The sequence below is a fragment of the Pelodiscus sinensis genome, chromosome 1 (assembly GCF_049634645.1).
Source record: "Pelodiscus sinensis isolate JC-2024 chromosome 1, ASM4963464v1, whole genome shotgun sequence".
NCBI classification, from domain to species: domain Eukaryota; kingdom Metazoa; phylum Chordata; order Testudines; family Trionychidae; genus Pelodiscus; species Pelodiscus sinensis.
Genome location: NC_134711.1, coordinates 135,033,561 through 135,060,578, shown reverse-complemented (window position 1 = coordinate 135,060,578; position 27,018 = coordinate 135,033,561). Strand labels below are relative to the sequence as shown.

The 27,018-nt window shown below is 46.9% G+C and overlaps 1 protein-coding gene across 1 annotated transcript in view; it reads left to right on the top strand.

Moving 5' to 3' along the window:
- Positions 1–1,125: 1,125 nt before the first annotated feature.
- LOC102459099 (ovostatin-like) overlaps positions 1,126–27,018 on the top strand; it is a 68,641-nt gene continuing 42,748 nt past the window's right edge. The window contains exons 1-9 of the mRNA XM_075902476.1: positions 1,126–1,284; positions 4,290–4,473; positions 5,693–5,849; positions 8,752–8,804; positions 10,822–10,842; positions 18,145–18,313; positions 19,587–19,671; positions 23,579–23,693; positions 26,654–26,768. Of these exons, the coding sequence (XP_075758591.1) occupies positions 1,214–1,284; positions 4,290–4,473; positions 5,693–5,849; positions 8,752–8,804; positions 10,822–10,842; positions 18,145–18,313; positions 19,587–19,671; positions 23,579–23,693; positions 26,654–26,768 (970 nt within the window). The 5' untranslated portion in view covers positions 1,126–1,213. The remainder of the gene's footprint in view (positions 1,285–4,289; positions 4,474–5,692; positions 5,850–8,751; positions 8,805–10,821; positions 10,843–18,144; positions 18,314–19,586; positions 19,672–23,578; positions 23,694–26,653; positions 26,769–27,018) is intronic.

Sequence of the window (27,018 nt, the reverse complement as noted above, 5' to 3'; positions counted from 1 at the left end):
GGGACTGCCTGTACTCAGCAGCACGGCAATCTCCAAGAATGTTCCTACTTAGGAAACTGGTGCAGTGTGATCGGGGGGAAAAAGTTTGTCCCTTTTTAGACAAACAATCCTATTCTTGCTCATCTGTGTGTCTTCCAGATATTGTGGTGATGGAAACATTGAGAAAATGTTCCAACAGATAAAAACAAGCTTCGTGAATGGATTGAAGCCAAGAACAGAAATTAAAAATGTGCATAGCTGTTCCCCACTATTCAACACTATGCCACAACCCGTTCCGGCTTCCAGTTTATTTCTGGGTGAAGCTGAATGTGTTGATTTCTTTTAATTTACAAAGCCCTCATTGCTTTGTATCTTGGCTACCTCAGAAACTGTATCTTTCCCCAAATGATACCCTGGCAGTTGCTGTGAGCTGAGGAGCTTGAGCAAGGAGCCTCCATTCTGCCTAGCTATAAATTAGAAGGGGCTGTCAGTAGGGCATGTTCCCTCCAGGGATCCTTTGCTGTAGATCTTATTCCCCCTTGCTCTGAGAGTGCCAAGATGTGCTGAATATTACAGCTGGTTGGCAAATGGAAATTCTGTTCTGTGGAATTCTAATATTTTGAAGTTTGTTTTTGTTCTGAATTGAAATGAAAAGATCAGAGTTAGTTATTTCTTGAAGAAGGGACATTCTGAAAATTTTCTGTTTGGAAATATTGAAATGTCTTTGTTTGAAAACATCAAGTCATATTGCTTCAAAATGCCAAAATATTCTAATATAAATTATACATAATATATGTAAAATCAACATTTTATTTTACTAGCAAATCTGTTCTGTGATTTTCTTTGGATTGTACCTGATGAGCACACAAGGACTTGAGCAATGATAAGTGTTAACAAGCTATAGCATCTTTTCAGCTGATGACAAGTTCTATCACAGAGAAAATCAGAGAGGCAAGCATAAGTGAACCATCAAGATCAGGAAGTGGCTTGGCTGGTAAAAATGAATTCACTGGCAACACTGGAACTTCCCTAAACTACAGTTATGAAGCAACACCTGAAAGGGTGTGAAGAAAATAAGCTAGAGGGAAATTAATCTATGTGAATTTTATTTCTTTGTCTTTTCATTGGAATATGAGTGAGGAGGAGGAGACAGTCGTGAGCATTTAAAAGCCAGAACCTATGCACTCTCCCTGGGAGAGGCTCCACCTTAAACTTTCTCTCTTCATCTCTGTGGATGATGATGTGGTCAAAGGTTTTTCTGAGTTGCCTTGTCTTTCACTTGATTGCTGCAGAGTCTCATGGGCCGTAAGCAATCACATATTATTTGCTTTTATTATCTAATATCTCATTACTGTTCTATTATTTCTGTTGTTCTGGGGGCTTTGTGGTATGATTTGCCAGGACATTTGTCTCTGGAGATTTAGGTTCAAACGGCAGTTGAAGAGGTGGCTGAATGTGGGCGATGTTTCAGTGTGGAATGAATCTTGTTTTCACAAAATTAGTATGAAATCTGATTTGTTTAGCAGGAATCCCAGACTGTAATAACGGGGGCAGCAGCAGAGACCTAGGACTACATAAGCAAACTGTACTGGTGGGCGGGAGAGTGTGCACTGGCACAGCTGGAGCAGTGGTGGGACTAGGCTAGTAGGAGGCCATGCAGAGGCCTCTCAGAGCTGTGCTGGAGGCTGGTGGTATAATTTTTGATTATTTAGCTTTATAATAGTGCTCAGGGTTTTATAGAAATTGAAGACTTGGGGTAAAATTTCAAAATCACCTCAGTGACTTAGGACCCAGGGGTCCTGGGTACTTAGGAGCACAGCACCCTATGAAAGTTCATGGGACTATGTCACTTAGGCATCTTTGAAAATGTTACTCCTGGTCTGTTCTCTGAGGATTGCACAGTCTACACCAGGCAAGCCCAGGTAAAGATGAAAACAAGGAAAGACGTGGGAGGGAAGGGCAGGGCCAGGATTACAAAAAAATGTGAAGTGATTCATTTTAGGTTGCATGTCCAGTTTCTCAGTTTTGTCTTTTATTTTAACAAAAGAACCAGGAGAGCAGAAAGAAGGCTAGCAGCCTAACCAGACACAGCAGGGCCTTGAAGGGCTAGAGCAGCATTTCCCAAACTATGGGCCGCAGCCCGATACTGGGCCACAGGAAAAAAGTACCGGGCCACAGCATGGTTGCCAGGGTGTTCCAGGCTCCTAGAGTGCCTGTGTGGCACCGGGTCCCCCAAGCCCTTGGCCAGCCTGGGCGGAGTCTGCAGCTGGATCTTCCGGCTCCCGTCAGATGTGTAGCTAAGGGGGAGGAGAGGAAGGAGGAGGGGAGAGCCGGCCATCAGAAGCAGCACTGGACGGGGGAATCGGGGTGGGCCAGGGAGATTGGGGGAGGGGCAGCGGGCGGAAGCAGAGCTGGGCAGGGGGCTGGCCGGGGGAGATTGGGAGGAGGTGCAGGGGAGAAGCAGCCACTGGAAGCAGGGCTGGACATGGGCAGCGGGACTGGCAAGGGAGAAGCGGGGGAGAACTGGCTGTCCGGGAGGGGAAGTGGGGCTGGCTGGAGGCACAGCGGGGGGAGCAAATCGGCCAGAGGGGAGTGGGACTGGCCCGACTATATGCGGATCTCAGGGCGCTGCCCTCCTCCCCCGCAAAGCACAAGTGAGTCCGGCTCGGGGATTCTATTGTGCCCCTTGCCCCCCCCACACCCGCTTGAGTAGTTGCAAACTGTCTGGCTGGTAGACACACTCATGCAGCCTGAGCACATTTACCAGCCAGGCAGTTCGAAACTACAAACTGATACATCTAGTAATAATACAACTTATCTACGGAGAAAATACCAGACATGTTATATGTCTAGTATTTTCTCAGTTTGTTTTTTATATGTTTTTTTGGGGGGGGCTGCGAAAAACAGTATGGAAAAAAAAGGGTTTCAACTAAAGTAAAAAGTTTGGGAAACCCTGGTCTCACCAGCTTTTTGTCTGTCTTACACTCCATTCATCCAATCCATATTCCTTAACTTGCTGGCAAGAATTTGCTAAAGCTGGCACTGGGGGCTTTAGGAGGACCAGAAACAACTTACTTGAATATTCATAATTTGATTAACGAATATGCAAATATGCAAATGAATGTTACCGGTCCTCCAAAAGGTCGTGGATGGATTTACTGGTCCCCGTGTCAAAAAGTTTGGGAACCCCTGGGCTAGAGTGAGGTCACAGGGAGAGGGAAGCTGTGCCAACCACTAGAGAGCTGAGAGACTTTTCTTTTTAAGGCACAGTGGCAGAAGGAGATAAAGGAAGCAACAAAGTGAGAGGGGTGGGGAAAGGACAGAGTGTGACAAAATGCAGTGCTGAGCTGGGTGCTCTTTCCTCCTGGAATAGCCAAGCATTGCATGCCAAAACTGAAGTGCATTTCCTGCATATTAAGGCCAATACATTGAAACATGGCAGTTCCTTTCTCAATAGAAATATGTCCAGAGCTACCTCCACAGTTAGCACTAACTGGTACTTTTGCTGATAATCTTAGGGAATAAACTCATATCTTACTAAGCCACAGAAACAGCTCTCTATCATGGGAGGGACTGATGCTAAGGCACTAGATAAGGATATGGGTTCATTTCCTTGCTCTGCCACAAACAGAGTGACTTTAAGGCCATTAGCTTCTCCGTGGTAACAGCTATTCCTTCCCTCACAGCGTATGAAGATATAAACCCAGCAGAGTGCATTGCACCATAGGTTGAAATAGCAGCTTGAGCTATGCAAATTGCGTGTCTTATTTCAGTGTTATTTCAAAATGGCTCATTTCGAAATGTGATGCTGTCTAAACAACTCTTATTTCAAATTAAATTGCTATTCTGAAACATCCCTTAATTTCTGTGGAATGAGATTTACAGGGACGTCAGAATAGCGAGTCCGTTATATTTTGAAATAAGACTGGGAATAGCTATTTCGGGATACCTCTTGTATCCTGAAATAGTGCTGCAGTGTAGATGTAGCCTTAGAGAACATAAGGTGCACATACACACTGGAGAGAGGGCCAGATAAGTATGCTTAATACCCGCCCAGCTAATCTCTGCACTTCAAGTTAGCAGTTGGATGGGGGGAGGGCAGGAACAATCTAATAGTGGAATAGTTTGAGGGAAAATACCTTGTGCTCACTTAGGGCCTGATCCAAACCTCATTATATGGGGAGTCTTCCCGCTGGTTTCAAAAGCTTTGGATCATGATTCTCAATAGCCACGAGTTTTCCTCCAAATGAATGTTGCTGTGGATTGTCTTCTTTCTGCTGACTGACCTGGCTGGCTTTGTTTGTCTGTAGTCAGTATGTCCTCATGGTGCCTTCGGTGCTGCAGAGCCCGTCTCCGCAGAGCATGTGTGTGCAGCTCTACAACCTCAGTGAGCCAGTGTCCCTGAAAGTTGCCTTGCAGTATCAAGCCATCAGCACCACGCTGCTGGAGACACACGTGAAAGAGAAGAATTACTTCCAGTGCAGCGAATTCCAGGTAACATGTTCATATTTTAGTTCAATCAAAGAGAAACAAAGTTGGATGCATCCTTCCTATGGTCCAAACTGATCCCACTCTTGAAGCTGAAGGAGAGAAAGGCTCAAGCAAAATGAGGGTGGGGAATGAAAAGGAAGCTGGGGTTGTAAATTCCCCCTTGAGGAGACATATCCACACTAGTCCTGAGTGGGCGAATACACTAAAAATGGCAGTGTAGCTGCAACAGCACAAGGGGCAGAAGGGTATAGCAGCCCAGAGCACAATCTGGTCTGAACTTTCAGGAACTACTTGGGTGTCCAGTCCCTTCTGCCATGACTGAAGCTAAACTGCAAGGGGACATGGAGCAAGAGGTGTAATTAGCAGCTCTGATAAACACTCACGCACACAGACACACACACACACACACACACACACACACACACATACACAGCTTTGATGGAGTTAGCACACTAAAACTAGCAGTGAGGCAGCAGTGGTATGAGAAACGTTTGGACTGAGTACAATGCCAGTTGAGATTCCAGGTTTGGGGCAGCTAGTCCCGCCCATTGCTTGTACTGCTACAGTTACACTATTTTTATTACAGCAGCCCTAGTGTGTGTCTGTTTGCTGGAGCTGGAAATTACACCTCAACAGCAGTGTAGACATACTCTTAGGCTGTGTCTACACTGGCAAGTTATTCCGGAAAATCAGCCGCTTTTCCAGAAAAACTTGCCAGCTGTCTACACTGGCCGCTTGAATTTCCGGAAAAGCACTGACGATCTAATGTAAAATCATCAGTGCTTTTCTGGAAAAACTATGCTGCTCCCGTTCGGGCAAAAATCTTTTTCTGGAAAACTGTTCCGGAAAAGGGCCAGTGTAGACAGCACAGTAGTGTTTTCTGCAAAAAAGCTCCGATCGCGAAAATGAGGATCGGGACTTTTTTGCGGAAAAGCTCGTCTAGATTGGCCACGGACGCTTTTCCGGAAAAAGTGCTTTTCTGGAAAAGTGTCCTGCAAATCTGGACGTGCTTTTCTGAAAATGCTTTTAACGGAAAACTTTTCCGTTAAAAGCATTTCCGGAAAATCATGCCAGTGTAGACGTAGCCTTAGAGATTGTCTGACAGTAAAACAGTCTCTCATGATACCCTGTCCCCCCAAACTCACCATGACCCTTGCTTGGGAACCAATCACATGGACACACTAAAAGACTTTCTGTCTTTGGGGGGTTTGCTTCTTCCCAGGTTTCTCTCGCTACCTCTGACCCTTTGGCTTTCATCAATTTCTCTGCCGAAGGCAACACAGTCCATCTGTCAGAGAGAAGATTGGTGGCGATTCAGAACCTAGACAATGTGGTCCTCATCCAGACAGACAAACCTATCTACAAGCCGTCACAAACAGGTCAGTGGGGAGTATGAGTTACTTACTGACCTGGGAGTGTGGCTGACAGGTGGCAGGGGTGCTAGGGTGGAGTCTCTGTGCTAAGAAGAAGAACTAGAACAGGATATCCATAATCAGTTCCTGAGGGTCTCAGAGTGTAGCCCCAGATAGGGACCATCAAAAGTGGAGAAAGTAACTCATGCATAGACTTTTAATGCATAAAAAGCTTTATATTTATATGTTCCCAATTAAATTAGTTTCCTCTGAGAGATGTGACTTTGTGGATCTACAGAAATCCGTCCCTTAAGGAGTATCAAGCCCTTTTGTTGTTTATGCTTCTCTGAGCCTGAGATTCTGATCCAGTTATCAATTCTACACTAGTTAGCATAGTAATATCTAGGTGCTGTAATAAATATAGGACACAAATTAAATATAGAATAAGGACAGTGAGATGTGTCCAAGAGGAGAGAATCAATTCTCTCTCTTACTCTGTGGTTTCCACCACTGATCTCCCAGTTGGGTTTTCTTCTACTCTTTTCCGTTGGGAAATGCTCTGGTGAAGAGGTATGTTTTGGAGCATGGCCTAAAGACAGCAAGCAGTGAGAGATGGGTTCCTCTATTTCTATTTTTTAGAATATTCCAAAACTTTGCTGCTGCTAGAGAGAAAGGATTGTCTAGTAGTTAGAGCGTTAGTCCTGGATTTGGGAGATCCTGGTTCAACTCCTTGCTCTGCAACAGACCCCTTAGTTGACCTTGGGCAAATCACTCAGCCTGTCCGGGCCTCAGTTCCCATCTGTGTATGGATGACAGCACTATTCTATCTCCCAGGGGTGTTGTGAGGATCAATACATTAAAGATTGTAAGATGCTCTAATACTATAGTGGCTGGGGCCATGTACTTTCCTAAGATAGATAGAAAACGGACCTGCTGGTCCTTGTAGGTTTCTTCCTGAGCAGTTTTCATTGTAATGAGATATTTTCAGATGCTTCATATTTTCTGACAATAACTTTGGGGCAGGAATCCGTGGTGTGTCTTAACACAAGCAGCATTTATTCTTAATGTTCCTAATAAAAATATTCTGCCATATTTGAAATGCTCTTGTCACTGGAGGATGGTGCCTCCTCCTGACTATTCTGGGGATTAGCTTTGCACAGATGACACCCCTTCCTGCAACTGCAAAACTCCTTCCCCTTTCTCTCCATCTGCAGCCTCTCTCTCACTCCCATTTCAGGAACAGCTGCTGTCTCCTTGGGACCTGGCCCTCCCTGTCCATAGTACCAACATCTCTTTATCCGCAGGCTCAGGCAGTTTCCATATTTTCTATCCAGCCAGTGCCTCTTCCCTTGAGCCTGCCTTCTGCTATGGGTTCTACATCAGGGATCCTTTAATCAGCAGTTCAGGTCTGTTCCTTCCCCTCCCCAGCTCCATTGGACCTCGCTGACTCTTTCCTTGAGCCTTTTGTTCTTGTCTGGCTTCTACCTCCTTTGGGTTTGCCATCCTCCCAACTCCTGCCTCTCAAGGGCTAACTTTAGGCTACCTCCCTCTGTAGCCTTCAGACACCTTACCTCCTTTCTCACAGGGGATGAGTGCTGCCTGCTTCCCGGCAGGCCTCTTCTGCCAGCAACTCCTCACATGTGAGCTTCCTCTTAATTAGCTCCCTCCACACAGCCTGATTCTCTGTCCTTCACAGCCAAATTGGCTGATTGAGCCTGTGTGGACAGTGCACCCCATCACACTAAAGTGTAGTTAATATTTGCTTTTGTGTAAATGAAGTGGTCATCATTGTTGCTACATAGGACAATAAAATACAGAACAAATAAAATAATGCATGATAAACAGTTTGTATAGTCTGCCAATTGGTTTAGGGTATGTCTAGACTGTAGAGTTTTTCCTGGATACCTCTGGTATCCCGGAAAAGCTCTGCCACGTCCAAAGAATGCATCCACTTAAAAAAAATGTCAGAAAAGCAGTCGTGTTTTGTCAGCATCCCTATAAACCTCATTTTACAAGGAAGAAGGGATGTTCCAAAAGAGGCTATTTTTTCTGATATTTGACCCTGTGTAGATGGGCCAAATGTCAGAAAAGCCTCTTTTAGAAGTAAATCAGAAAAAGATACGCAATTTGCATACCACAAATTGCATTTCTTTTTCTGGTTTATCTTTGTAGTCTAGACATAGCCTTAGGATGGAAGAAAGTCTATTATTCTCTCTTCTTCCAAACTTTCAAATTTAGGATTATGTTATTTGTAGATTTATCTTTCCACTGCTTGAAGATTTAAGTTCAGGAAGCACAAGCAATATGTGGGGAAAATCACCCTGGTAAAATGGAGCAGGAGCTCAGAGATTAATATGATCATGTCTGTGTATTTATTAGATATATTTGACCACAGCTGATTCACGTGGGAAATAGTTGATAGTAGTTTTTTACCAGTTAGGCTGTGTCTAGACTCCAAAGAAAAGTGGGGAAAAGATACGCAATTCGTGAACCACAATTTTTGTATCTTTTTCTGCTTTTCTTCTGAAAGAGGTTTTTCCAACATTTGGACCATCTACACTGGGCCAAATGTCAGAAAAAAAGCCTCATTTGGAACATCCCTTCTTCCTCATAGAACGAGGTTTATAGGGATGCCAAAAACATGCGTCTGCTTTTCTGATTTTTTTTCGGAAAACCAGTCACGCTCCTTGGATGCGGCAGAGCTTTTCCAGTATCCCGGAAAAATTCTGCAGTCTAGATGTACCTTTAGAAAGATAGTCATATGCTTTTTTACTTCTAGAATAACTCACCTTCTCGTTAACACTTCAAATTTACCTTCAGTGACGCATCCGAAGAAGCTTAGTTTCAAAACGTCTATTAGAAAATGATATTCTGCTGCTAAAGTTATTCTGTTTATTTTTTCTCTTCTGACCATCACTTTTCTTTTCAGTGAAGGTCCGAGTTGTCTGTTTGGATAATGATTTCAAACCTGTTCAGGAGACGGTGAGTGTGATGGGGAATCAATATTTTTTAAGACCCTGTTCTAGATTCACTTAGCTCTTGTCTTCACTCCATGGAAGACTGTCACTGCTACCATCAATCTTCCAGAGTTGGATTTATCAATTCTAGTTAAGGCTAGAGGGTGCCCCTGCCAGCAGCTGGTACTCCTGCTCTTGCAAGGAGCAAGGGAAGCCAATAGGTTAATTGGCTCCCCCTCACCTCCAATTGTGGGGACGGCACCACGCTTGGCATAAGATAAGTCCACTCCAGCTACTTATTCTACATAGCTGGAGTTGCATATCGTAAGCCAAGCTTCTGAGTCTAGTGTAGATCTGGCCTTAATCAATCACTATCTGTCCTTTATATAGTGAAATTGTGCTCAGTAGATCTCCGGGTGTCTCTAAAGTGAAGACGCTCCTTGGATTCACTTTAGGGATGTTAAATATCGGTTAATTGAATGGTCAATAACCTCATAAATGCTTATCAGTTAGTCGATTATTCTACAGTCCCCAGGGGCAAGGCTGGCAGCCAGTGCACTGTGGTCTCAGCCCCGAGAAGACCCCTGCCACTATCAGAGGCAGCAGCGCAGGGTTCCAGGTGGAAGCTGGTCCACAAGGGAGCCAGTTTAAAAACCAGCTCTCTTTGTGGACTGCCTGATGCCCTGTGCTGCTGTCTGGGATAAAAAGGCACCAATGCAGGGTGGCAGCAACCCCAGTCTAGGGGGTGGTCCTAGCTCCCGGACCCAGCATGCGCCAGAACTGAGCTGGGCTACCTGTCCGCCTGGCTTGTAATACACTAAATGCAGAGCCACGGAGGAGGGGGTGGGGGAGGTCCCAGATCCATCGCAAGCCAAGACTGAGCTGGGCTGCTGGCCAGCCTGCTAAAAAATGTACTGGCAAGTGGTGGTGAGGGGGTGGAATGTGTGTAGTCTATAGCATTAACTGATAAGCTTTTCCTTATCGGTTAATCGATTACACTTTTACACCCCTAATTCACATCACTGGTCACTGCCCCACCTTTATATAGGTGAAAGGGGCTGGGATTTCCCGAGACCAGTGGTCTCCAACTGTTTTAAGCACGAGATCACTTTTTGAATTTAAGTGCAATCGAGGCTCTACCTCAAACCCAAATTCTCTTGCCCCGCCTGCTTTGTGCCCTTTCTCTGAGGCCCCGCCCCTGCTCACTCCATCCTCCGTCCCTCCCTTTCATCAGGCAGGGACAGAGGGCTGGGGCACAGGCTCTGGTCTTGAGTGAAGTGATTTGGCGTGTGGCTTCAGGGTAAGATTCTGTGAGGGAGTTGGGTCTAGCAAGGGCTCAGGCAGATGACTGGGTTGCAGGAAGGAGTTTATGACTGGGCCAGGGTTCAGGATGCAGTCTTTAGCTGGACACTGCTTCCCTCAGGTGGCTCCTGGGTGGTGGTGCAGGGGGGTAAGGTAGCTCATGTCTGCCCTGGCCCTGCACCACTCCCAAAAGCAGCCAGCAAATTATCTCCACCCCAAGCCCTGTTGTGCCCCCCTCCATTCTGTGGAGATAGAATACAGGGTGGGAGAGGGGGCACCCTGACATCAGCACCCTCCTTTCCCTCCCCTGCTCTACACAGCAAACAGGAGGCTCCTGAGGGTGGGTGGAGGCAGCTCCAAGGCAAAGGGCAGGAGGTTCACAACAGCAGGGGGAGGGGCAGCTGAAGTGCTGGTACTTGACAGCCTCTTGGCCAAACCAGTCAGGATCCCCTGGCAGAGGCTCCAAGATCTACTGGTAGATCCCGAAGGACTGTTTGGTGACCACTGCCCTAGGAACTAATCTGTCATCTCCCTAGTCTCCACATCAAGAGATTTTTTTGATTGTCATCTTCACAGACAGTTGATATCAGGATTGTTCTTATCGTAAGACTTAAACCAAACCTTGTGTCCCCAGAAAAGGAGCAGCTACCATCTTGCCTTACCACCCAGTATAATTCAGTGTAATTCAGTAACTAATTTCCTTCAGCTCTGATCTGCTTTTTGCCCTTTCTCTTTTTCAGTATCCCCTGATCATCCTTCAGGTAAGATATGCATGATACTGTACCGTATGGCTTATTTCTAGACAGAGTTCTTTCAGGCTATGTCTGCGCTACAGGGTTTTATTGGAGAAAGGTACACAAATTGCATTCCACGATTTGCATACCTTTTTCTGATAGCTTGGTTGGAAGTGTTTTTTCTGAAATTTGACTGTCTACATTGGGCCAAATTTAGGAAAAATCTCCTCTTTCAGAAGAACCCTTCTTCCTCATGGGAGGAGGAAGAAAGGGCTTCCGAAAGATCATGTCAGCTCTTCCACCAAAAAAAAAAAAAAAAAAAAAAAGAAAGAGACACCCATTCCCTGGACATAGCGGAGTTTTTCTAGATACCTCTGATAGCCCAGAAAAACCCCATAGTCTAGACATAGCCTCATTTTCCAGAATCAGAGGCCGTGTCTACACTGGCACCCTTTTCCGTAAAAGGGATGCTAATGAGACACTTCGGAATTGCAAATTCCACGGGGGATTTAAATATGAAAGTAGGAATAAGGGATCTTCCGGAAAAGGGCTTATTTTCCGCAAGATCCTGTCTAGACTGGCACTTTTCTCCGGCAAAACCCCGAGCCGGAAAAAAGCGGCAGCTATGTTCATGCAAATGCCGCGGGGGATATTTAAATCCCCCGTGGAATTTGCAATTCCGAAGTGTCTCATTAGCATCCCTTTTACAGAAAAGGGTGCCAGTGTAGACACAGCCAGAATGTTTACTTGACAAATTGTCACCCTAAGAATGTATTCTTCTCATGATCCCAGTGCAGTTGGAACAAGGGCAGAATATGTTTAGAATGAGTGACAGGCACTATGCATTGGAGTAAATTGTCAATAAAGGGTTCCAGGAAGGGAAGAAAAACCTTCATCGCTGCGTTAGTACTATCATGGCATGATGCTACCTGAATAAGCTAGGTTCCTCTCTGATTTTCTTATATAGAAGAACATCTGTTTAGAATCAAAGACAGAAGAAAGGTTTTTCATTTATATGATGGTGCATGAGCTTCCTCGCTGTTTAGGGGAAGAGCTGTGGTTATAGGAGATGACTGAGACTCAGAAAATTTAGATTCTTTGCCCCCTCCTCCTGCCACAGACTATGTGTAACGTTGGACTGAACACCAGTGGCTCTGTTCTCCCATCTGTTCTCCCATCTTTTTGACTGACAGACCAGCAGACCAGGAAGACGGGAAGCAAAGCCTCTGAGGACACCGGCAGCGGGACAGCCGCGGCGCGTCTGGGCTGTCCACTGCCCGCGTGCTCCGCGGCTTTCCTCCACGTCTCCCCAGACCAGGGAGACGGGGAGCAAAGCCGCGGAGCACGTGGGCAGCAGCCAGCCCAGATGCGCCAGCTGTCCCGCTGCCGGTGTGTTCCGTGGCTTTGCTCCCCATCTCCCTGGTCTGCTAGAGACCAACAGACCAGGGAGACGGGAAGCAAAGCAGCGCAAAGCCGCGGAGCACGTGGGCAGCGGACAGCCCAGACGCGCCACAGCTGTCCCGCTGCCGGCGTGCTCCGCGGCTTTGCTCTGCTTTGCTCCCTGTTTCCCTGGTCTGTTGGTCTCCAACAGCTGGAGCTTCTGGGCTGTCCCGCTGCCCCCGTGCTCCGCGGCTTTGCTCCGGATGCCTGTGGTACAGCAGCTGGGGCGCTACCGGTTGGTCCCGTAGCGCTGCTCTGGGCGCTACTGGACCAACCCGGCAGCACCCCAGCTGCTCTGCCCCAGGAGTCCTGATTCAGCCACTGCTGGTCAGTTTCAGCAGTGGCTGAATCAGGACGCCTGGGGCAGAGCAGCTTGGGCAATCCAGCAGCACCCAAGCTGCTCTGCCCCAGGCATCCCCAAGTCAGCCGCTGCTGAAACTGACCAGCGCTGACTACAGGAAGCCCGAGGCAGAGTTGCTCTGCCCCAGGCTTCCTGGAATCAGTCGCTGATCAGTTTCAGCAGCAGCTGACTTGGGGACACCTGGGGTTCTTAAGTTGAATCTGTATGTAAGAACTGGCGTCCAGATTCAGCCTGTTGAAACTGATCAGCAGCTGATTCCAGGAAGCCCGGGACAGAGCAACTCTGCCTCGGGCTTCCTGTAGTCAGCCGCTGGTCACTTTCAGCAGCGGCTGAATCTGGATGCCAGTTCCGACTTACATACAGATTCAACTTAAGAACAAACCTACAGTCCCTATCTTGCACGTAACCCGGGGACTGCCTGTATAAAACTAGAGCAAATGAAATTAACCATGAAATTAACATGGCACACATTAAATGGATTAAAAACTGGCCAACTGATAGGTCTCAAAATCTAATTGTAAATAAGGAATCAACATCTAGCAGGGATGATTCCAAAGACATGGACGGCAGCATTAAATCATCATTCATAACACTTGCAAATGACCCAAAATTTGGGAGGGTGGTAAATAATGAAGAAGACAGATCACTGAATCAGAAAAATCTGGATCACTTGATAAACTGGGCACAAGCAAACAGTGTGTGTTTTAATACAGCTAACTGTAAATAGGGTCAAAGAATGTGGGCCCTATTTATAGGACGGGAAACTATTCTGGGAAGCAGTGACTCTGATGAAAATGTGGGGACTATGATGAATAATGAGTTTCCAGTGTGACATTGTAACTATGCATAAATAGGGAATCTTGAACAAGAGCAGAGAGATTATTTTGTCTCTGTATTTGTCACTGGTATGACTGCTGCTGGAATACTGTGTCCAGTTCTGGTACTCACAAATCAAAAAGAAGATCAGTAACTGAAAGAAGTGCAGAGAAGGGGCATCTGGCATGATTAGAGGATTAAAAATCCTGCCTTTTAGTGTTAGATTCAAGGAGCTCAACTATTTAACTTTTAACAAAGAGAAGGTTCAGAGATTAAAGTCTAAGTATCTACGTAGGGCATGCCTACACATCAGGATAAAAGTCGAATTAAGCTACGTGACTTCAGCTATGTCAATTGCATAGTTGAAGTCAAAATAGCTTAATTCAACTTCGGTGCTGTCTACACAGCAGTAAGTTGAAGGAAGAGCATTCTTACTCTGACTTCTCTTACTTCTTATGAAATTAGGGTTACCATGAGTTGGGGTAAAAGGTCCTCCAGCTCGACATTATTTCAAAATAATAGCTTGCTGTATCAATGTGCATTTTGTTATTTGGAAATAATATCCCTTATTCTGAAATAATGCTGCTGCATAGACATACCGATAGGGAACAAAATACTTTATAATGAGCTTTTCAGTCTATCAGACAGAGGTATGACAGGATCCAGTGACTAGAAGCTGAAGCTGGATAAATCAGACTGTAAATAAGGTGTGTCTTTTAAGTGCATGAATAATTCAATGTTTGGTCAAATTAGCAAGAATCATGATAGGTTCTCCATCACTGGCAATTTTAAAATCAGGATGGTAATTTGTTCTAAAAAATCTGCTTTGGAAATAATTTTGGGGGCATTTCTATGGCCTGTGTTGCATAAGTCAAACTAGGGGGTCCCTTCCAGCCTTGGAATCTGGAAAGGTAAGAAATGCAAAGGAAGGCAGGGAGAAAAGTGGAAGGGCCTGGAAGAAGATAATAAAACATTCATAGAATCCTAGGGTGAGACCTCAGGAGTCATCAAGTCCAGCCCCCGATCCCATAGGCAGGACCAATCCCAACTAAATCATCCCAGCCAGGGCTTTGTCAAGCCAAGACTTAAAAACCTCTGGGGATGGAGATTCCACCACCTCCCTAGGGAACCCATCCCAGTGCTTCATCACCCTCCTAGGGAAATAGTTTTTCCTAATATCCAACCTAGACCTCTCCTACTGTAACTTGAGACCATCGCTCCTTGTTCTGCCATTTGTCATCATTGAGAACAGCTTCTGTCCATCCTCTTTGAAACTCCCCCTCTTTCCTGTAGTAAAAGGCTGCTATCAAATCCCTCCTCACTCTTCTCTTCTGCAGACTAAATAAGCTCAAATCCCTCAGCCTTTCCTCATAGGTCATGTGCTCCAGCCCCCTAATCATTTTGATTGCCCTCCGCTGGACCCTCTCCAGTGTGTACACATTCTGGGTATGTCTACACTACAAAGTTAGTTCGAACTAACGGATGTTAGTTCGAACTAACTTTCATAGGCACTACACTAGCACTCCGTTAGTTCGAATTTAATTCGAACTAACGGAGCGCTTAGTTCGAACTAGGTAATCCTCATTCCACGAGGATTAAGCCTAGTTCGAACTTACTAGTTCGAATTAAGGGCTGTGTAGCCCCTTAATTCGAATTAGTGGGAGGCTAGCCCTCCCCAGGTTTCCCAGGTGGCCACTGTGGCCAACACCAGGGAAACTCATCTGCCCCCCTCCCGGCCCTGGACCCCTAAAAAGGGGCATGGGCTGGCTACGGTGCCCGTGCCAGGTGCAAGCCTGCCAGCATCCAGCCAGCAGACCCTGCACCTGGCACGGATCAAGCCACCCACCCGATGCCCCCCATCCCTCCCCCTCTTCCCAGGACCAGGCTGGCGGCTCCCGGGAGCTTGCCCAGGACCGCAAGAGGCAGGCACCCGCCTGGGCTAGTGCGGACATCGTGGACCTCATCCACGATCTCCGCACTAGGCACAGGAAAGTGGCCATCTAGGGCAGGAGAGCTGCCAGCCTGGCCACTCAGGAGCAGGTGTGCATGAAAATCAAGGGGGTCCACTGAGACCCCCGACCCTGAGCCCTGAGCTTACAATGGCCATCCTGGGTCAGACAAAAGGTCCATCTAGTCCAGTAGCCTGTCTGCCGACAGCGGCCAACCCTAGGGACCCTGGAGGGGATGGACCGAAGACAGTGACCAAGCCATTTGTCTCGTGTCATCCCTCTCCAGCCTTCCACAAACCTTGGGCAGGGACACCACTCCTACCCCCTGGCTAATACCACTCTATGGACCCAACCTCCATGACTTGGTCTCACTTCCCTTTAAACTCTGTTCTAGTTGTAGCCTTCACAGCCTCCTGCAGCAAGGAGTTCCACAGGTTGACTCTTTGCTTTGTGAAGAAGAACTTTCTGTTACTAGTTTGAAGCCTGCTACCCATTCCTTTCCTTTGGTGTCCTCTAGTCCTTCTTTATGGGAACTAATGAAGAACTTTTCTGTATGCACCGTCTCCACCCAACTCCTGCTTTTAGAGACCTCTATCCTGTTCCCCCTCTGTCTCCTCTTTCTTAAGCTGAGAAGTCCCAGTCTCTTTAGCCTCTCTTCATATGGGACCTGTTCCCAACCCCTGATCATTGTAGTTGCCCTCCCCTCTCCCAGCCTCTCTCTTCCCCTCTCTCACCTCCTTTTCCCAGTCTCCCCCAGTTTTGTTCAATAAAGACAGATTCCATTTTTGAACACATTTGTCCTTTATTTTGCACATCAAGAAAAGGGGCTAGGGAAGGGTAAGTGGAAGGAGGTGAGGGAGGAATGGGGTACGCGCCCCCGATGGGGAGGACTGGGCTGGCTCTGCGGGCTTTTGGGGTGGAACCTCTCCTGCAGCCCCCCGATTACTCCCTCTGCCCAGATGGCAGCCTGCGGCAAGTGCAGCTGGTCTGATGGCCGAGTGCTGTGATGTGCCCAGTGTGGGTAGTCCGGGCACTCCAAGCCAGGACTGCTTTGCAAGCAGGGCACCCCTGAGAACTGTCTGTCCGGGGTGGGGGTCGGGACCCTTTAAACGCAGCCCTCGGCTAGCCTGAGATAGCATCTCCACGCTCTAAGTCCTCCTCTGATGCCCTGCCGGCACTGCTTCCGGCCATCCTTAAGCCCTGTTCAGAGTCCACTCAATGTGGACATGCTAGTTTGAATTAGCAAAATGCTAATTCGAACTAGTTTTTTAGTCTAGATCCGTTAGTTCAAATTAGCTTAGTTCGAATTAACTAATTCGAACTAAGTTAGTTCGAATTAATGTTGTAGTGTAGATGTACCCTCTTTCTGTAGTGGGGGGCCCAGAGCTGGACACAGTACTCCAGATGTGGCCTCACCAGAGCCAAATAAAGGGGAATAATCATTTCTCTAGATCTGCTGGCAATGCTCCTCCTAATGCAACCTAATATGCCATTTGCCTTCTTGGTTACAAGGGCACACTGTTGACTCATATCCAGCTTTTCATCTACTGTAATCCCCAGGTCCTTTTCTGCCAAACTGCTAATTTCCTAATTGATACCCAGCCTGTAACAATGCTTGGGATTCTTCTGTCGCAAGTGCAGGATTCTATTCTTGTCCTTGTTGAACCTCATCAGATTTCTTGTGGCCCAATCCTCTAATCTACCTAGGTCACAGTGGACCCTATCCCTGCCCTCCAGCATATCTACCTCTCCCACTAGCCTAGTGTCATCTGTAAACTTGCTGAGGGTGCAATCCATCTCCTCAGCTAGGTCACTAATAAAGATGTTGAAAAAAAACTGGCCCTAGAACTGATCCTTGGGGCACTCGGCTTGAAGCTGACTTCCACCCAGACATTGAGCTGTTGATCACTACCTGTTGGGCCCAACAATCTAGCCAGCTTTTTGTCCATCTTACCGTCCATTTATCCAATCCATGCTTCCTTAACTTGCTGGCCAGAATATGGTGGGAGATCGCATCAAAAGCTTTGCTACTGTCAAGGTATATCACTTCCACTCCTTTCCCCAGATCCACAGATCACTTACCTCATCATAGAAGGTAATCAGATTGGTCAGAGATGACTTGTCCTTGGTGAATCCATGTTTACTGTTCCCGTTCACTTTCCTCTCTTCTAAGTGCTTCAAAATGGATTCCTTGGGGATCCTCTCTCTAATTTTTCTGGGGACTGAAGTAAGGCTGACTGGTCTATAGTTCCTTGCAGGGGCAGATGATGATTTTGTGGGGCCCAGGGCAGCACAATTTCGCAGGGCCCCCCTTTGACATGGCGCATGCGTGGTGGTGCCCTGTGCATGCGCGGGGATTCTTGAAGTGCGGGGCCCGGGACGGCTGCCCCTCTCGCCCTGCCCTATATCTGCCCCTGGTTCCTTGGATTGTCTTTTTCCCCTTTTTAAAGATGGCCACTACATTTGCCTTTTTCCAGCCATCTGGGACCTCTCCTGATCTCCACAAGTTTTCAAAGATAATGGCCAATGGCTCTGCAGTGACATTTGCCAACTCCCTCAATACCTTTGAACACATGAAATCCGGTCCCACGGATCTGTGTATGTCTAGCTTTTCTAAACAGTTCTTAACCTGTTCTTTGTTCACCGAAGATGGCAACCTCCTTCTCATACTGTGTTGCCTAGTGCAGCAGTCTGGGAGCTGAGCTTGTCTGTGAAGAGAGAGGCAAAAAAAAACATTCATATTTCTCTCTCCACACTCACTAGGATCCCCAGAACAACCGGATTTTTCAGTGGCTGAATAAAAAATCTAAGCATGGCATTGTCAGTCTCTCATTCTCATTAATCCAAGAGCCAATGCTGGGGAGTTATCAAATCATCGCTGAGAGGAATTCAGGTGACAAAACGTATCATTGGTTCTCTGTGGAAGAATATGGTAAGCACCTGCAGTGGCTCTCATCTGCACCTTTTATATGGCCAAGATTCATAGCCAAGAGCCAGAGTCTGTGATGAGCTGTTTGTCAAAGACAGGCATGACGCAGAGCAGACCTTAAGCACTGTAGGATACCTTTTTTCTTATTGAACTCACTGGTTAAGAAAGCTAAGGCAAGGAATGGAGGCAGGGAGGAGAGACTGAGGCAATGGAGGAGATGGATTAGTGGTGGCCAGCCTGCTAGATACTGAGGTATATGGCCTAGTGATCAGGGCAGAAGACCAGGAATTGGAAGTCTGGGGGTTTTCTTCTGGCTTTGTCACTAAGTTGCTGTGTAACTTTGGTCAAGTCATGTCACCTCTTTTTGCCTCAGTTTCTCCAGTTATACAGTAGGAAATAAAATTAAGTTTAACCTCATATGACTGTGTGAGGTAGGTGTTGCATGCAAGGCATATACTGTACTCTAGAAGTCTAAAGCTATTTCATTGGTTATATTACATTAGAATTATTATTTAATAGACTGATAGCTGGTGGCAATGAGTAAGCAGTGTGGAAGGATCCTGTATACAGATAGAACAATAAAAGCCATCAGTGCCCAGTGATCTCTCGGTGTCTGTAATTTTGCATGTGGAACAACTCCTTTGATTTGTTTTCTTACGAATTTGCCATCCCTCATCTTGTCACTAGTACTTTCCCTGGCAGGATGTCTGCTGTGAGCTTTTTGGGCAGAGCTTTAATAATCCCAAGCTTCCTATGGTAGAAGGGAAAGCTCCTTTCCTATCCCTACTGGGGTGTCCAGTTCTCTTGGGACACTATGCTCTTCAGTTTCCAAATGGAGCAGCATGGGCTAGTGGATTAGCACTACCCTGAAAACATCTTGGTTTTATTCCCAGGTCTGCCACTGTCTTGATAGGTGACTTTGGGCAGTCATTAAAAAAAAAATCGTGCTGTTCCTCAGTTTCCCCACCAGTCAAATGAAGTTAGTGAGTGACACTTACCATCTGTTAAATGCTTTGAGATCTACAGATAAATATGCTAAATTAGTATTATAATAAAAGTGATAATACAGCTCCTTGTAAAGAAGAATTTCTCCTAGTATTAAATCTAAAAGCATCAACCCCATTTTGCCTGCCTGTATTCCTTCAAACAATTCCTCTACTTTGGAGTTAATACCCCTCAAATACTGGTGTAGTTAGGTTTCCCTATTTCTTCTCCCCTTCCCCCACCCACAGCCCTAAGATGTCACTTAGCAATTACATTTACCTTTCATTTTCAGTGTTGCCAAAGTTTGAAGTGAAGCTAAAAGTACCAAAGAGCGTCTCTTTCTTGGATCAAGAACTCAAAGTGAATGTTTGTGCTGTGTAAGTAGCTGGCAGGAAAGAGTGTGAATTGAGACATGTAGTATAGTCTGGGAATTCTATCCTGACTCTAGTCATGATTCATTGCAAGACACTTACCCTGCATCTCACATTCACTCACTGAAGCATGATATTAATAACTAGCCAATAGCCCATCATAAGACGGGATTTTCGGGTCTCTCCTCCACGTCTCTCTCTCTCTCCTCCTCCTCCTGCCTCCCCCCCCTCTCTCTCAGCTCTCCTCCCTCTCTCTCCATTTCTCTCTTTCTTTTCTCCTCTCCCTCCTGCCTCTCACTTGGGGGAATGCGGAGCCCAAACAGCCATTTGGGTTCCTCGCTCCCCGTGCTGCATGGGGTGTGCAGAACCCAAATGGTCACTTGTGCCTCATGCTACCGCGCGGCGGCCCGGCTGAGTGGTGCAGAAGTCAGCCGAGCACCACTGTGGGAGGTGAAGGGGGGTGGGGCGGTGACATCCATAGCCAGGAGGCGGGGCCTGGAGCCACTGTCACACCGCACGTCACCTCCCCGTCACCTCCTTCGCCTCCCGCCACGGCACTCGGCTGACTTCTGTGCCGCCCAGCCAGGCTGCTGTGGGGGAGCCAGTGGAGGAAGCAGCCGTTCGGGCTCCCCCGCAGCAGCCTGGCTGAGCGGCACAGAAGTCAGCCGAGCGCCATGGCGGGAGGCAAAGGACGTGATTCAGTCAACAGGGCCGCCCAGAGTCAACAGCCAGCATTTCAGCGTTACAGAGTCACAGACATTGGGCTAATATATATATGCATTGTGCAGCTAAGGTTGTGAGTGTTAACGTTTGCACAGTCTGAAGACACCCAGGCACTGGCTTTGATCATTATAGAGACCTATAGGAGGGGAGAGAAAGCAAAGAAAGCAGGAAGGAGAGGTATGTAAGTCAGTACATTAGCATGCCTCACATTAAGGTTCGCTGTCGTGGATTCATAAGATCAGTGCTACCCCTCAATTTCTTTGAAGAGTCTTGGAAAAATCCCTTCGGTGTGCTCACTCTTCCTTTGGGAGAGGCCCTGCAGCCTCACCACATCTGAGACTCAGCCTCGGGGCTCCAGCACTCCTGCCTAATACCATGAGCGCTGCCCAGCGAGGCCGAGACAGACATCTATCTGATTTGTACACATCAGTGTGCAATGCATCTCAGCAAGCACTGCAATGACACCAGGCAGCCTTTCCAAAACAGCATGGCTGTGTCTAGACTGGCCAGTTTTTCTGTAAAATCAGCCGCTTTTCTGGAAAAACTTGCCAGCTGTCTACACTGGCCACTTGAATTTCCGCAAGAGCACTGACTTCCTACTGTAAGAAATCAGTGCTTCTTGTGGAAATACTATGCTGCTCCCGTTCGAGCAAAAGTCCCTTTTGCGCAAAGCTTTTGAGCAAAAGGGCCATTGTAGACAGCTCAGATTTGTTTTCCGCAAAAAAGCCCCGATTGCGAAAATGGCGATCGGGGCTCTTTTGCGGAAAAGCGTGTTTAGATTGCCATGAGCGCTTTTCCGCAAAAAGTGCTTTTGTGGAAAAGCGTTCGTGCCAAGCTAGACGCTCTGTTCCGAAAATGCTTTTAATGGAAAACTTTTCAGTTAAAAGCATTTCCGGAAAATTATGCCAGTCTAGACGTAGCCCATAAGTTTTATGAATCAGCGTATCGGAAGTCCTTAGGTTGGTACAGAGGAATGAAGGGTAAGGTGGTGTGTACACTACAGACCTTATAGCAGCACAGTTGGACTGATGGAGCTACACTGGGGCTGCTATAGGAGCTCCTGCTCTATGCCTACAGGAGAGCGCTCTTGAGCAGCATAAGCAAAGCACCCCCAACAAGCAGCAGTGGCTGCATAGGCAGAAGAGTATCTCCCACTGGTACAGCACTATCCACACGGGTGCTTATCTCAGGCTACGTCTGCACTGCACAGCTATCTCAAAATAAGCTATTCTGGAATAGTTATTCTGAAACAGCTTATTTTGAAATAGCACAGCTACACTGCAGGGAAGGCTCAAAATTAGTCTGAGGCAGGCTTCCCTAAGGTAGACATGCTATCTCGATGTAGAGCCCCAGCAGGCACTGGGGAGGAATAACTTAGAATGGCCCTGTTGAGGGGCTATTTTGAAATAGTGGAGGTGGTGCATCTACACAGCTCCTATTCTGAAATAGCTATTTTGGAATAGGTGTTATTCTTCATAGAATTAGGTTTGCAGAAAACAGAATGCAAGCCTCCCATTATTTTGAAATTATTTCTAAATAACATTATTGTTGTGTGGACATACACATAGTTATTATGGAATAATGGGTATTATTACAAAATAACTTTGCTGTGTAGATGCATCGTCAGGCTTTGTCTACACTGCGGGGTTTTGGCACAAGAAGCTTTTTGCAGAACAGTTCTTGCGCAAAAACTGTTTGCGCAAAAACATGTCCAGACCTCAAAGCGCATCACAAAAGGAATGTGCTTTTGCACAAGAGAGCGCTCACACTGCATGAACACTCTTGTGCAAGAAAGTTCTGATTGCCATACACAGAATGGTCATCAGAGCACCTGTGCTTTTTCAGATAGGTTTTTTTTGCACAAGAAACCTCTGCAGAGCCTCCATACGTGCCTTTTTTACGCAAGAGCTTTAGCGCGAAAAGGAGTTATACCTCGTAAAAGGAGGTTTACCTACACCACAAAAAGCCCTCTGTTTTGCCATTTTATTGTAAATTTTCTAGCGCAAAAATGCACTTGAAGTGTGGACACTCCACGGCTTTTTGTGCAAAAGCCTTGTAGTGTAGACATAGCCTCAGTGAAACATGTCAGTTATGGGTGTGTTTATTTTACCAACGAAAGTGCTAGTGTAGACATAGCCTAAGACATAATCCCTCGGGCCAGAACTGCAATTAGCTGGCCAAGCTGCTGTGAAATCTATTTTTTATTCTGATTCTGGCTCTCTGTGTCTTAGTCAGACTTTGTCTATGCTAGCGATTGAGTAACAAAGCTTTTGTCATCCCCCCCACCACACACAATGACAAAGTACTAGTGTAAACAGTGTTTTATCCCACAAAGCAAACACTGGACATAGGGGCTACATCTACATTGGCCCCTTCTCCGGAAGAGGCATGTTAATTTCCAACTTCAGAATAGGGAAATCCGCGGGGGATTTAAATATCCCCCGCGGGATTTAAATAAAAATGGACACCGCTTTTTTTCCGGCTTGGGGAAAAGCCGGAAAAAAGCGTCTAGACTGGCACGATCCTCCGGAATAAAGCCCTTTTCCGGAGGATCTCTTATTCCTCTTCCGGAGAAGGGGCCAATGTAGATGTAGCCAGGGAATGGAAGGTTTTTGTCCCCATGAGTGTGGATAAACATGGCTTACACTGTCTGACTTTTAGTGACATGCCTGTATCCACACAGCCCTGTTGCTAAAAGCCATGTAGTGTAGACACACCTCATCAGTCGCAGGTGGGCGCAGCACAGCCTCTCCCCAAAATCAGCTCTTTATTCCCTGCTTTTCACCTCTCCATCCTTTGCACTACCAGAACTGATAATGCATTAGCTCCCACGGGACAGCAATGACATGGACAGGAGGAAACTGGCAGACATGGGATTAATAAAAAGGTATTAGAGGAAATTCCCATGTAATCACATCATGCAATGACCAAGGAGAAGTGTCATGCAATCCTGTATAATAGTGCCTACTGGACACCTTCATGGGACACACGCTGTGTAAGGCAGTAATGGCATTTCCATGAGAGGCAGGGAATGGGGAGGGACAGATGTCTGAAGCTGAGTTCAGCAGAAGTAGCCTTATCTGGATTTTAGGTGGCTTCTAGTCCAAAATATGGTTCAGCCTATGCTGGTTTCCTGACAGCCCTGGCAACGGGGGCTGCGAACTGATTCATTTTTGCATTTCTCCTCTAGCTACACCTATGGCCAGCCTGTGCAAGGGAGAGTCCAGCTCACTGTGTGCAGAAAGCACTATTACGACCGGTGTAACGAAAGCCCCAAAGGAATCTGTGAAGCTGTTACTGGGGAGGTAGGACACATGCTGGCCTGGTTGGCTCTTTTATTCTAAATGGTATCGCCTAGGACTTTACATGGCGTTTGGAGGCTTTATTGGCTGCATTTCCTATTTCTTGGGGTGGGGCTAGAGGCACTGCCAGAAACAGGCAATAGCTCATGGGCATGGTTGGAGGCCTTTGGATGGGAAGGATTTTTTAATAAACTGTTGATTAATTTGGCCCTGTGACGGACCGGGCTGTGTCTGGGCACAGCTGAGGGCGTCCGCTCAGGGCGAATTGCTCAAATCCGGGGCTCCTTACAGCTCCCTGACTGGTGACCTTTCCAAACCGGCCACAAACCAGTCCCACAGAGCGCTTCAGCAGCCTGCCTGAAGCCTCCCGAGCAAAACCCCTCCGACACCCCAGCAATATCCATGCCCCAGATGGCCCCGGGCCTCATACACAGGTGGGGGGTCCTAACACCCAATCCCACCTACCCCGAACAAATTCTGTCTGGTTCCAAGAAACCAGCCACAGATCCCTGGTCAATTGACCCTCTGGATCTTACCCACAAATCACGCTGGGCCAATCCTTTAGAATCTAAAACTAAAGGTTTATTATCGCAAGAAAGAAAAGCATGAGAGTAAGGTTATTAAAGTACAGTTTGTTACATGCACCGAATCTCCCAGTCCTCGATGCAGGCTCTAGCAGAGATGTTACAGCTGCTGGTTTAAAAGTTCTTGTTGCACATCCTAGGGTCAGGATGGGTTCACAGGTCTTCCGGGCTCTTCGATCCCTGCAGTGCTGCCTCTGGGATGAAGTGCTGAGCTGAGAACCAAAATGGCATCGACCACATGGCCTCTTTATACTCCTTCCTGGCCTCTTCTAGTATGTAGCAGGTCACCTGGTCAGAGGCCAATCTCTATGTTCCCTGCTGGCTGCTCTCAGGTGACAGCCCCCATTCTTTGGGTGTGTCCTTGGCCCATTGAGAGCCATTGTTCCACAGGCTCGGCCCTGCCCAATGCTTAACCACATGCAGGGAAATCTTCAGTGTCCATACAAGTACATGCTAATAATTGCACACACAGACATTATACAAACACATGAACAGCGTACATAGGATTATCAGATAATAAGCTTCTATTCAATACCTCACATGGCCCCCTTCTACACCATTTTTGGGGCCAACACCCCCACCTATGGGTGCATCAGTGATCTGGCTGATCCCCTCAAGATCCAGCAACGTGACAGGCCCATTATACATGGGAACCACAGAGAGGTGGGCTAGACTGCAAGTGGAGTGACTGTGCAGACAAATCCAATGACTGTTTTTCATGTGCAGCCTCAGATGTTATAGGCTGTTTTATTGAGTGAGGACCAAGACCCTGGGCTACAGCTACACTGCGGCACTGTTTTGAGATACTTCCGCTATCCTGAAATAGCGATTCTGCAATTTTGAAGCAAGCCCGTTATTTTGAAATATAATGAGCTCGCTATTCTGACATCTCTGTAAACCTCGTTCCATGAGGACCATTCAGGGAATACAGCTTATTTCCTAATTTGATGCTATTTCAAAATTAACTGAAATTGCATAGCTTATTTTGAGCCAAGGCTGCAGGGTAGACATACCCTATGGCTACATCTAAACTGCCCACTCTTGTGCAAGAAAATATGCAAATTAGGTGAAGTGGTGAATATCACTACACCTCATTACTGAGTCACCATTATGCGCAAGGGGCTTTTGCGCAAAAAGGAGTCGTCTACACAGTTCCTTTTTGTGCAAAAAACCACTCCTGTACAAGAGCCATTCTTCCTGGAAAAAAAATCAGCAGAATGGCTCTTGCACAAAAGCCACTTGAGCTAAAATGGCATTAAGTATGCAAATGAGGCACAGCGATATTCAATGCTTCGCCTCATCTGCATATTTTCTTGATGAACAGTATGTGTTTTTCTTTAGCAAAGAGTATAAATTTACAGCACTCTACCCTAGGAATGGGAGTGCAAGCAGCTGAATTGTGTTTTATCAGATTTAACACCAAAACTGTTAGCCTGTTAACTCAAAGAGAAATAATTCCACTTCAGGGAAGAGGGTAGGACAAAAGCAGTCACCTCTTCTCTTGGATCAGGTGTGGCCAACCTGAGCCTGAAGGAGCCACCATTTGGACATTGCCAAAGAGCTACAGTACTTTCCATCAGGTGCCTCCTCTCCATTCTCCAGCATCTATTGCCCACCAGCAACCCCACCCATCAGTGCCTCCTCTTCCTTCTTCGCACCTCCTGACCACTGCAATCTGCTGTTTCATGGCACTCAGGAGGCTCTGCGGGGGCGGGAAGGAGTGAGGGTGCAATACACTTGGAGGAGGAGGCAGAGCCAGGATTTGAGCACTGGAAAGTTGGCACCTGAAGCTGCAGCCCTGGAGTTGGTGCCTGAGCAAGGAGCTGCATATTAACTTCAGAAGAGCTACAGGTTGGCCACCCCTGTCTTAGATCAACAGAGCCTTGTTGCTCTTGTTTATGTATGGAAGGCATTTAGCAAAGGCCACAAAAATTGGCCTTATGCCTTTTTGTTTTTTGTCTTATGAACGTTATATTTGTGAGGACGGCCAACAGAGTGAGATTTTTTGCCCTTTTTCCCAAAAGCATTTATTCTGCATCTTCTTTCTCTTTTTTTTTTAACTTTAGAAATTCAGTTTTTCTGCCCTTGAAGATTCCACCAAGGAAGAGAGAACTACTAACATTGTGTCTTTACCTGAGCTCAGGGAATGGGGGAGGGAAGGAGGGTTTCCGGGCGGAAGGCAGTGGCACAGGAGTGATGGTGCTGAAGGGCTGGCTTGCTATGGAGCAACAGGGAAGCACTAAGGCAGGTGGAGGAGCGAGAGCAGAAGTGCTAAGGTCTGCAGAGCCTCACGGAGGAGGCCAAAGAGCAGCTGCCTGACCATTCAGAGACCTGGGCTCTTTCCCGTCATGCTGACTGGGTTGTCCCTTCACTTTTCAGCTGGGGACAGATGGCTGCATAACTAACGTCATCAGCACCAAAACATTCAAGCTTTATCACGCCAGGATGTTTGGGTACCTTGAAGTGGAGGCGACTCTCACAGAGGCTGGAACAGGTAACGCTGCTGGGAAGGGAGACTGGAATATGGCTGGGGTAGCGGCAGGGGTTGCAGGCTGCCTTTGGGATGCCACTGTGAGAGCTGATTCTATTGAATGGGAATCGCTGATGTCCCAGCATGAGACTCACTTCACCATCAAGTGAATGACGTTCTAAGAGTAGGTGTCCTGTCCAGGTGCTGGGTCTGCATCTGATCATTCAGGGCAGTTTCCTTGCAGCCATATCTCACCCCAGCTCTGATTCCTGTC